A 12,939-nucleotide genomic window follows, 5' to 3' on the forward strand; every position below is an offset into this window, starting at 1 on the left:
GCCACCAAATTTTCATCAATTCCCAATATCTCCAATTGAATGAGGGCGTGGCCCTTCATTTGAACAAAATTGAATTCCCTTCACCCAAGGATGTTTTGTGGCAAGTTTGGTTGAAATTGGCCCAGCAGTTCTTGAGAAGAAGTCGAAAATGTGAAAAGTTTACAGGCAGACGGACAGACAGACGGACGCCAGACAAAATGTGATCAGAAAAGGTCACTTGAGCCTTCAGCTCAGGTGAGCTAAAAATGATATAAAATCGTAATAGTTTGTGACGTCATAAAAAAAAATTGTCAATAAACTACTTTGAAACTATAATATGTTCTGTTATTAATTGATATTTCTCATACAATTTATAAAATTCAGAATACTGTGAAATCACAAATTTTCGTGGGGGTTTAATTTTCCTTGTTTTCGAGGTATAAAGAGACCAACGAATTCATGTCCACCACAAAATGTAAAAAGTTACATACTTAACTACTCAACAATTCTACATCCATGAAATCAAATCCCCATGAACCAAGACTTTTCCCTCAAACAACGAAAATTTGACTCCAAGAAAATATGTGATTTTACAGTATTTCAAGAATTTTTCAAAATTTGACTTTTGTGGGGGCAAAGATATGTAATTTACTGCATATAGTTCTTTATCTTTTCTAGTCCAGTGGTTCTAGAGATGAAGAATTTTAAAAGAATCTATTGAATTATTGTTTACACTTGCTTACAAGTTGGTTTGTCTATAAGTACTACCTAGGTTTTATATTTCAAGGTTATTTTAGAGAGATTTGACATTGAACTGCTTACATGTTGGTAAGACTTTTCGTCAGAATCAGTTAACATTTTCAATTCAAAGTTATGAGTTTGTACATATATATAGTTTTGATAAATGTTTTTAGAACTGACGATATTGAATTTAAAAAAAAATATTAATTAAGTAATGGACGCTTTATATTAAAAGAAAATTATTAAACTACTGGCATATAATCAATGTAAATACTTGTACTTCATGCATTATCTTAGAATACATAAATGATATAATGTATCCAGAGTGACTTAGTTCAACAATGACTTAGAAAAGTTTATAGAAAGATACTTTGTTGCAAGTTTGATTTATAATTGGCAGAATGATTCTTGAGAAAATGAATTAAAACTAGAACTGTCCAAACGGGACAAAATACCCCCTGCTGGGTTTTTCAGAAGTAAGTTTTTCCATAAGAAAGATATGGACCAGACACGAATTATGAAATTTTTCTTCCAGTGACCTTGAACGTCCCCAAATGACCTTGGGTCAAGGTCATGACACACCCTTGGGTTATGGGCAATCTTTGTGTGAAATGAGAACCTACCAAGTTTATCCATAAGAAAGATATGGACCGGACACGAATTATGAAATTTTTCTTCCAGTGACCTTGAACTTCCCCAAATGACCTTGGTTCAAGGTCATGACACACCCTTGGGTTATGGGCAATCTTTGTGTGAAATGAGAACCTACCAAGTTTATCCATAAGAAAGATATGGACCGGACACAAATTATGAAATTTTTCTTCCAGTGACCTTGAACTTCCCCAAATGACCTTGGGTCAAGTTTATGACACACCCTTAGGTCATGGGCAATCTTTGTGTGGAGTAGTAGATTCTAATGTCCCTCTGTAAGAAAGATATGGACCGGACACGTTTGCACAGACAGACGGACGGATGGACAGCTAGACAGACAGACAGACAGCTAGACAGACGGACAAGGTGATTCCTATATACCCCCACAAACTTCGTTTGCGGGGGTTATAAAAAGTTTACAGATGACAGACACATTGACACTATAGACACCCTTTGATCAGAAAAAATCACTTAAGCCATTGGTTTAGTTAAACCAAAACCCAAAATATACATTAATTTTAGATCAGGGGTTTAAAAATACGGTGGTCCGAGGTCCGGGACCTAATGTTTATGGGGGCGGACTAGCTAATTCTTACCCTTTGATAGTCCGTCGGACTAGTAGTTTTTAAAAGAAAAAAAATTTCATCCCGTTATTTTTTGGGCCGATTTCGGGCCGAAAATCGGCAAGAGTTCCAATGGAAAATATGCCTGTATTTTCCCATATTGTAGTGGAAGTCATTCTAAAGAAAAACTTACGAAATATGTGATCAAATTTAGTTTGTTTATTGCATGTTTTAAAGTAGAGAGCTGTAGAGTTCAAGCAGGTTTTGTTTTGTTCAGCCATGTTGGATTTTTCTTCATTTATTTAGTTAATTCATACCACTATTGTTATTGATGCAAGTAATTAGATAATTCATACCGAGAATAGTCTTGAATTGTGATAACAATTGTTTGTTTTAAAGTAAGTAAACAAAGACAAAAACAAAGCATTTGACAATGCTGTTTTAATGACTGGGTTTTCTGGGAGATTCTTCAATTAATTTAACCAAATTGAAGCTGAAATTCCCAATTCCTATGACCCAAGCCCCTAGTCCCAAAGTACGTACTAACTAAACCCCCCACTGTAATCAAATTGATTAAAAATTTATTAAAACTAAGCATGTTTTTTTTAAACTTGGGACTAGTAATTTTATGGTACGGACTAGTGAAATTTACTAGCTCAATAGTCCTTGGACCAGTGAATTTTTAGGGAAAATTTAAACCCCTGTAGATCTGTCTTTCAAACTAGCTGTCAAAAAGTGCTGTATAGTACCAGGATGGAGAAGAACTGTAACATATTAAATCATTAACATTTTAGTTGGCTAGAAAAAAATATTAGTAAAAGTAATACCTTGTTGATACACCTGTAATTTTTCTTCTGCAAGTCCATGCTTGTGAAAACAGCATCAAAGCACCACAAATCATGCTGATGTGACAATTCGTGTTATCAAACGTTACAAGCGCTGGAAACTTATTACTGCATAGACAAGAAACTCACAGGCTTTAAATACAGATATCATAACAATAAACACACCTTTGAGCCTGCTGACACCATAAGGTCAGAGACACTAGTTCTCAACCTACAGTATAAGCTAGTACAGACAACAGTTAAAACTCCAGTGATACTGAGTGAATACTGCTCTATGTAATAGTAAGCCATCCACTGTTAGGGGGAATTAACTTTTAACAGTCACTCTTGTATACATGCTTGCTGCCAAATTTGCGTCTTCTTCTCACAGCTTTAATGTAACATTTTTTTTCATAACTGTCATTATATTTAGCTCAAATGTTGAAGTTCTAGTACAACTAAAGGTTTTAGCTTATGACTATGATACATTTATGATTATGAGGAGTTATCGTTAAGTTACTTACTATGATACTGATGCATTGGTTATTATGAGCATAGTTGTATACACTTACAGTCCCTGAAATGTCCTACTTTCCCACCTGAACGGTGAACGAACGCTGAACGAACAGTTAACGAACGCAGAGCGAACGGTGAGTGAACGATGTGCGAACGCTGAACGCAACTTGGTGAACAAAGTGTGAACGGTGAACGCAGAACGCGAACGGAGCGCGAACGCGAGCGCAAAGTGAACGGTGACAAACGGTGAACGCAAGATGAACGATTTATTCGGAATGCCTCCGATCTTTTCCTTGCATTGAAATTATTCTATAATTCTAATTTCAGGTGCTTTAATATAAATACACAGTAGATAAATAAATAAATAAATAAATAAATAAATAATAAAAACATTTTTTTTCTTTACATATATGCACCTATGTTTTAAATTGATAGTTTTATAACACGATTTTAATTGCCGTAAAACATGTGTATTTGTTACCGAACACGTGTTTAAATATAAAATTAATCTATTTATGTATATAGTAAATATGCTTATCTTTTCACAAAAAAATAATGTGGACTTTAGAAGATAAAACTACTATTCATAGAATGAATTAATTACATTGTACGCGGTTGAATCAACCAGACATGTATTTCCATGCCAAGGCAACTCGGAGTAAAATAACGGATTTTTTTAAATTCACAATTGTCTGTTGACGTATTGCATAAAACCTCTCGTTTTTTAAAATTCTAATGCAAAATATTCTTAGTTATGTGTCTTTTGTATTCTTTTATGATGATTATTTTAGCTAACTTCTACATGTATGTGTATACATTTCCAGGCCGTGATTATACTCGGCAGGATGATGGAAATGAAGAGGCATTCAATAATTATTTGTAATAGATTAAATTTTCAAAACTAATTAAGTAGTAATATGCTGTCATAGTTTTTACTGAACAGAGAAATGTACGAGAGAGAGAGAGAGAGAGAGAGAGAGAGAGAGAGAGAGAGAGAGAGAGACCCTCAATTCTCAGATATCTGATGCATTAAATAAAAATTCTTATTATTTCTCCTAAATATTCCAAGCAGTAAAGGTAATCAATTTTTTTAGATTAACAAATCCATTTGACAGTAATCATTGGCTTTTATTTTCTGTCACCAAGTTCACACAGTTTACAGGAAGTCCAGGTGTGTTTGTCCTATCAATCAATGTCATTCGACACAGTGGAGGTATGGAAATCACGTTTCACTGAACATGCCGAAGGCAGTCACTTAATATTTCCAAGAAGTTTTAATATTTTTCCCTATCATTTCAAGATCTGATTTTTGCATTCCTGCAGAAAAAAAAAAAAAATTAATAATGGGAATATATACTTGGAAGGATTAAGTTTTAAATCGAGTTTGAAACATATTCCCTGTCAATTTAAAATACTACTGTCGGCACAAGTGTATTCTAAATTACTATTGTTTAATGACTGTTTGATGTTGGTTTTAAGACTGATTTAATAAGCTCTAAAGATATTTAACTCAGTGAATATTTGCAGTACTGTTCATGATTCTCAGATCTACGTGTAGTTTGAAATACGTGTTACTGTAGTAATAATATGTTTGTGTATTCTTGTCTTGTAAAAGACTTGTAGGATTAATTATTATACATTCATTAATAATCTGTCATCTTTAACATTGCAACAAATCGTTTGCTGTGCACAAAGCATTTGTACACTGCCCTTTTTTTAAATTTAATATTTTAGCATCGGTCTACAAATGTAGGTACTTAATGTATTATTTTCCATGGAAAATTCATGAATAAAGTAACAGCTGAATTATAATAATAGAAATATAAATATTATAGATAATTTTTGCAATGAAATAATTATTCTTCGAACACGATATCTAAGATATTATACCCCCCGCTTGAAAAGTGGGAGGGTATATAGTAATCGGTATTTCCGTCCGTCCGTCCGTCTGTCCGTCCGTCTGTTACGCTTTGGGGTACCCATCTCTTATCCGCAACTCCTCTTATACTACTGAGTGAAATTTAACGAAACTTTCACAGAATCTTTATTACATATTGCCATTGTGCACCTCCTATTTTACTTTTTAATCTGACGTATATTTTTGATTTTCCAGAGCAAAACATGGACACTGCTATGATATTCATATGGGGGGGGGGCGGGGGGTATCATTTAGTGAGCTCATTGCTCACAGTACCTCTAGTTTAATTAATAAACATGTAAATCCTTACCATCAAAAAGATAAGTCCTTTCACTTCGGAGTTCCGAATGACAATGAAGACTGAACGATAAGTGAACGGTTAAAGCAAGGTGAACGCAAAGTAAACGGAACGAAGAGCTAACGGTGAACGGTGAACGCACGGTGAACGGTGAATGCAATACTGTGAACGGAGAGCGAATGGTGAACGCACGCTGAACGAATGGTGAGCGAACGGAAAAATGGGAAAGTGGAACGTTTCAGGGACTGTAATATGACATTTATTTAATGAAGGATTTGTCAAACCATTCTGTTTGCATGCTACATTTCAATCAGTAACATTCACTTTATCTGGAATTGGCATTCTCAAAATGCTGTACAATATTAGAGATAAGGTAATATTACACAAGGTTTCTTTTAGTCAGTAAATCTCACTACATTGTACAACTTCTTCAAAGTTGTGAATCATACAATCCAAAGCAAATTCTTTGTTTCCAATATTTCAAACAATTTCTGGGTATACTGATTAACAAGCCATTCTACTGAGTCTGTGTGGGTTACCTCAATGTTCCCCCTCCAGCGGTCCGCAGCATTTCTGGCCAGCTCCAACTCTTTGTCCTTCAGTCCTCTGTGTCTCTTGTATGCTATCTCAATCACAATTAAAATAATGCCAGCAATGATGCCCCCCGCTACCATCAAAAACACACCTAAAATTGTCAAGGAGGAGAATACAAATAAAGTGCCCCGCCACAGCATGATACGCTCGTCAAATACATTGTTCAATAATCATAAATTGGTTAAGGTGTAAGAATTAATCAGATAACCTTGATTAACAGATTGACACAGATTTCAATGATCTAATTTCCATTTCTTATCATGTTTAAAATATTGTACATACATCTCTTAGAGACTTAAAGTGTAGGGATTAATTATAACAAATAATACATCATATAATTCTAAACCGGCTGTGTTAGAACTGAACAAATATCCATCTGCAACTTTAAATTGTTCATTGCATATTTTATGGAATAATGGAAATGCTACAGTCTAATAAAAAAATCTAAAATAAATTATTCTTTAGACTATAAAATTCTAAGTGAGACATGACTGCAATTTGTTGCAAATATATAATCAAAGGCCTGAAGGGCCACAATGGTGCCGCGCTTTAGATATGGCAGTGATATTGTGAAATAATTATATAGCTTAGTTGTACATGTATATCTAGATAAAATACCCCGATTTCAGCATTTATGAAATAAAAGCATTCAATTCATATGGTCCAACTGAAGAGCTTGAGAACAGGTTTTAATATGTAGTCACTAGTCAGTACCCCAGTAAAAGAGTATTAGGACCATACTTGCCAACACCCAAGATGTAAAAATTTGGTCATTTGTGTACATGTATTGATAATTCTTCTATTTAAAAAAAGGCTTTACTGAATTATTTACTTACAATGATGAAAAATTATTGATTAAATTGACATGTTAAATAAGAACATTGGTTTCATTGTCCAGCATTGACCTGAATTATGGTAAGTCTGCATTTTAAAAAAAAGCCTTTTCGGTTTGTGCTAACAGGGACCTATATCATGTATATACTAATATATATATATTGTTTATATATAGGTCCCTGGTGCTAAATTTGAAAGTAATTCCAATTTTAGAGGATTTGAAATTACTTTTCCTCTCTCATAACAAGAGATGTTTGTAAAACACTTATGCCCCCCTCCCCCTAAATTGAAATTTTTCTAAGTCCAAAAGGGCATAACACTGTCAAAAATGGCGCGATTGTACCCAAAACAAAACTTGACAAAGACATTTAATTGATAAATCTGTGTACCAAATTTCATCTCAGTATGTGCAACCTCTACAAAGAAAATGAACGAAAACTGCAAATAATTGGAATTTTTCTAAGTCTAAGGGACATAACTCTGTCAAAATTGGTGCAATACGTTCTATTTCCACTATTGAAGAGTTATAGTTCTTAGTGCGCTCTTTTGTGAAAAAGTCAGAGAATTACAAATCTCGCGGGATTTCTGGGACAAACGTAACATAAAAATGTAAAGAACACGTTGAATGTCGATGAACAAATCCTAACAAAATACAAGTGAAATATTTTATTGTTGTGGACTTTATTTATATTTAAATCAAGAGTAGAGATGACAAAGATATTAATTTACATCTATTGGTGATCGTATGTATCTATTTATTGTAATGGTACATTTAAAGTAAATACACATACCTCAGAAATGTCGTATTTTTATAAATGGACGATAAAGTTAGGGTTTTCGCTCTTTTACATGTGTCTTTTAATTCTTCTATTCTTTAGTTAGAATGAAAAATGCACTTAACATTTAAAATTGGATTGATAATGGCAATATGTTTTGTATTATCCGCAATGCCATGCTGTCCCAGTCAGACGACCAAACGCACCTCTAATTCTGAAGAGTTCACTAATGGAAATACAACGTATTGTACCCAAAACAGAACTTGACTTAGATATTCATGTAAAATATCAGTAAAATTTCAGTATGTACAACTGTTGCAAAGAAAATGAACGGAAACTGCAAATAATTGAAATTTTTTCCAAGTCTAAGGGGCATAACTCTGTCAATAAAGTGCCCCGCCACAGCATGATACGTCAAATATTGTTCAATAATCATAAATTGGTTGGGGTGCAAGAAAATCAGGTAACCTTGTTTAACAGAGTGACACATGCAGATTTCAATGATCTAATTTCCATTTCTTATCATGTTTAAAATAATTGTACATACATCTCTAAGAGACTTACAGTGTAGGGATTAATTATAACAAATAATACATCATATAATTCTAAACTGGCTGTGTCAGAGCTTAACAAATATCCATCTGCAGCTTTAAATTGTTTATTGCATATTTTATGAAATAATGGAAATGCTACAGTCTAATAAAAAATCAAAAATAAATTATTCTTTAGACTATAAAATTCTAAGTGAGTCATGACTGCTATTTATTGCAAATATATAAAAACTGAAATGTAATTTTTTTTCAATGAACACATATACAATTAGTTTTAATTATATTATAAAATACTAATTTAGTTTTAATCATACACTAAAACATCAATTTGTTTTAATTACATTACACCAATTGAAAGATCTTTATCTGAACTATAGCCATCAAGAACTCTTAATTAACACAAGCAACTATGAGGCCATTTCTTTTTACCCAACTCCCAAGAGATAAATTAAGATAACACAGCTGCATGATCAGATCTAAATATGTTCTTGCTTTACAATAAACTCATTAATTTCTCTCTAATTTGAAATGCAAATTTCTGCTATCAAAATTCTTCTTGACCAGTGCTTGATAATTATGCCCATGGGACAAACTGAATTCCTCTAAAAACATAAACATTTGTTACAGATTGCTGTAAAGTATATGAATATGAAAAAATAAGTTTTTACTTAATTTAACATTTTTAGATAAGGATACAACTATATTTTTACATTTTTTAGGATTATGAAATTTAAAATTTAAAAGACTTTTTTTTTTTTTTTAAATTTACTTAAATTAAAGGTCACAGTGACCTTGAAATAGACTGCGACACACCTTCTACCATAGATGTATATTTTGCCAAGTTTGAAAGCTCTAGGTCTAATAGTTTTCTAGTTATGAGCCGGACAGGATTTTTCCATATTTGGCTGTAGCATCTTAATTAAAGATCAGAGCGACCTACTTTTTGTGCGCGACATACCGTCTACCCAAGAAGTATTAGTTGACAAAGTTTGATAATCCTAGGCCTAATAGTATTCAAGTTATGAGCCATACATTAATGGACAGACGGATGGACGGACATGAAGCCTATAACTGGATAAAATTTTAACCTTTTTTCCAATTAATATACAAAAATTTGGTGCTCTCCGGTGATTATTGAAAAATATACAGCTTTTTTACTTTGATAAAACTTGCTTCACGGAGCATGCTACATGTTGACAAGTTTACATCACAAAGACTCTTTATTAAATTTGTTCCTGCTGGTCTTGATAAAAATTCTTAAAAATTGCACAATTGTAGCGCAAAAAGAATTATGATATTTTACCTGCTGCTAAAGCATGCAGGAAACGTCACTGAGAGAAAATTTGAACTAAATTGGAGGTTATATGACTGTTTTATAGCCGTTTATAAATGATCCACGCGTAAAAACACAGCCAAAATCATTGAGCGTCACGGAGCACTGCACTACGTAAAAAAATATGTGTGCAGACAGGAAGATATCTAAAAGAGATTAAGATGTTCAAGATGCTGCCGAAAATTTCCTACACATACAAAGAACAAGTTTTCGAATGGTTGTATCTTCGTAAGAATGGAAGGAGTAATATTTTGAGTGATTAACTCCATCGATACTTCAATACCCCCTTATCGCATGGACGTTGTGTTGCGCTTATATGGTTTTGCATAGTTTCCATAGCTGTTCGATTAACTGCATAGAATTTTTTAAGATCTCAATATTATCCGAATCAATACAAAAGACATTATAGTAGAAAAGTAACATGTCTTGATAGAGATATTCAATTTTAAAGTAGAAAAAAGATAAGAAAAATCTGAAGAAATAAAAGATTTATAGAACTGCGACAAGGCTTAACGGGTTGAAATCTGGTTGTCACATCGCTTACGTCAAGTGCTTGCTCCGTGAATCCCATGACCCCAAAGTAAAAATACTTGTAAAATTTCAAGATTTTATTACATGGACCTGATTTTTTACATACCAATAAACAGAATGTAGGAATTTATTCAGACATAGGTCATGCTTTACAGTACACAATAGATTTTCCGTAACTCAATGTGTCCGCGAACTTTTCTAACAACCCTCGTATGAGGCCACTTCTTTTTGCCCAACTTCCAAGAGATTAAAGATAAAGATAACAGCTGCATTATCAGAGATCTGCTCTACCAGTTAGCTCCTGACAATAAACTCATTAATTTCTCTCTAATTTGACATGCAAATTTCTGCTATCAAAATTCTTCTTGACCAGTGCTTGATAATTATGCCCATGGGACAAACTGAATTCCTCTCAAAACATTAACATTTGTTACAGATTGCTGTAAAGTATATGATGAAAAAATAAGTTTTTACTTGATTTAACATTTTTAGATAAGGATACAACTATATTTTTACATTTTTAAGGATTATGAAATTTAAAATTTTAAAGACTTAGTTTTTAAAAAAAAATCACTTAAATTAAAGGTCACAGTGACCTTGAAATAGGCAGCAACACACCTTCTACCTAAGATGTATAATTTTGCCAAGTTTGAAAGCTCTAGGTATAATAGTTTTCTAGTTACGAGCCGGACAGGATTTTTCCATATTTGGCCATAGCATCTTTATTAAAGGTCAGAGCGACCTACTTTTTGTGCGCGACACACCGTCTACCCAAGAAGTATCAACTGTCAAAGTTTGATAATCCTAGGTCTAATAGTATTCAAGTTATGAGCCGGACACGAATGGACAGACGGACGGACGGACATGAAGCCTATAACATAATACGTCCCGTCTTAAGACGGGCGTATAAAAATATTCCAATTAAATGACATAAATGTATTTAAGAATGAGGAATAATTCTAAAATTGAGCTAGCATACATCTTCACTAGCGTGAGTATGCTATAAATTACTGTATGATTGTGAGGATCACGTACTGGCCATGTTAGTCAGCCCCAGCGTGGCGGGGGTCGTGTCTTTCTCAGGACAATCGTTCCTTCCCTCTAGAATCCATTTATTGTCAAGATCCTCCATATTTCCCTCTACAATAAGGTCACTCTGCATGAGTTTCAACCAAAATAAAATAACAAAATTGTTTGGAAATCTTGTGTTCAAGGCCCGGATAATATTCTTATACATTAAAAGTAGGTTCTTTGACATTTACTGATAAAGTCATGATAATGGTTCAGTCAAACAGAATGCAGCTCTTTATTTCATATGTAAAAACATTCGCACATTCAGTATATTACACTTTAAATCTATATCAAGCAATAACTAATTTTAAATCATTTGACCAAAAAGTTTCATAATTAAGAGAAGTTTAAACTCTTCAAAAGTCAACTAATAAAAATGAATAGCCATTGATCATGATGATTAGCAATAGGTAGCTGCAATAATGTAGCCTCTCCTGATTTTTTTCTATAGGAAAAAATGAATACAATCAGAGAGAGGGCTACATGAACACTAATGCAGTTAAACAATATGATCAGCTATTAGTTAAGTTGATAAATGCTCATCTATTAGCATGTTTCCCAGCATTTTGCTAAAATGCAAGAAACAAAAAAAGACTTGCTCAAATGTGCAATGTTTCAAGCATTTGTATATAACTTCTTTGAACTTAGTACAGACAATGACAATTCCCAACGTTCTTGGATTACCATTTATAAAATGTATTAAGGCAACATACTCTCGTGTAGCTTGAGAATAGCCATTGAGATTTTGGAGGTCCATGGACTCTTTTTCTGCAGCCCCACACCCAGTCCTGACCGCCCAAACAAGTCCCCCACCGTGATGAGGTCACAGTTCTGTCCTGCTTCATATTCCAGGCGAGACGAGTCCCAGATAAAGGCCTGTAGTTTCCTAGAATTAAGTAAGAATAAAGACCATCTTAGATAACGGACTTAACAGTGATGATATACAAAGGTTACAATGTGTATCTACCAAATCTGCCCTTTACTAGGCCAAAAATATAATAAGCTTTGTTTGGCGTTGCTGGCCAACTCACATAAATTGGTGTAGTCTTAGGATTTTTTTCAACTAAATATTGATCATAATTTTCTTCATTTTATTGAGGAGCATTAAAACAGGTGAAGATTGAGCCAGACTGTGACAAGTATAAAAAAAAACGATAGACTCTGAAAAAAGAAATCAGATTGACAGAGGGACGGAGGAACAGACTAATCCCTGTAGATCCCTACTAATGACTTACATGTTAACAATGTCTCTGATTGCCTCATCAGCCGTCTCGTCCCTACTAATGACTTACATGTTAACAATGTCTCTGATTGCCTCATCAGCCGTCTTGTCCCTACTAATGACTTACATGTTAACAATGTCTCTGATTGCCTCATCAGCCGTCTTGTAATCCCTGTAGTTCCCTACTAATGACTTACATGTTAACAATGTCTCTGATTGCCTCATCAGCCGTCTTGTAATCCCTGTAGTTCCCTACTAATGACTTACATGTTAACAATGTCTCTGATTGCCTCATCAGCCGTCTTGTAATCCCTGTAGTTCCCTACTAATGACTTACATGTTAACAATGTCTCTGATTGCCTCATCAGCCGTCTTGTAATTCCGTGGTTCCATCTGACGGTACATGGTGGAAAGTTCCACTTGTCGTTTGAAGTACATTTCCACTGCACTATTTCTCACTGTGGCATACTTAAAATCTTCATTTGGGTTCCTCAGCTACAAGACAAAAATAGAAGCTAAATATTAAATACATCTAGT

At 33.8% G+C, this 12,939-nt stretch overlaps 1 protein-coding gene across 2 annotated transcripts in view; it reads right to left on the reverse strand.

Annotated features, from left to right (window-relative positions):
- LOC134271872 (glutamate [NMDA] receptor subunit 1-like) overlaps positions 1-12,939 on the reverse strand; it is a 59,861-nt gene that overhangs the window by 21,464 nt on the left and 25,458 nt on the right. For both annotated transcript variants that reach the window (XM_062754085.1, XM_062754086.1), the window contains 4 exons: positions 12,740-12,897; positions 11,894-12,066; positions 11,145-11,249; positions 6,030-6,175 (listed from right to left, as the gene is read on the reverse strand). In XM_062754085.1, coding sequence (XP_062610069.1) covers positions 6,030-6,175; positions 11,145-11,249; positions 11,894-12,066; positions 12,740-12,897 — 582 coding nt within the window. The remainder of the gene's footprint in view (positions 1-6,029; positions 6,176-11,144; positions 11,250-11,893; positions 12,067-12,739; positions 12,898-12,939) is intronic.

This window comes from Saccostrea cucullata, unplaced genomic scaffold (assembly GCF_032062105.1).
Source record: "Saccostrea cucullata isolate Sc308-1 unplaced genomic scaffold, CSIRO_AGI_Scuc_v1 ctg635, whole genome shotgun sequence".
NCBI lineage: Eukaryota > Metazoa > Mollusca > Bivalvia > Ostreida > Ostreidae > Saccostrea > Saccostrea cuccullata.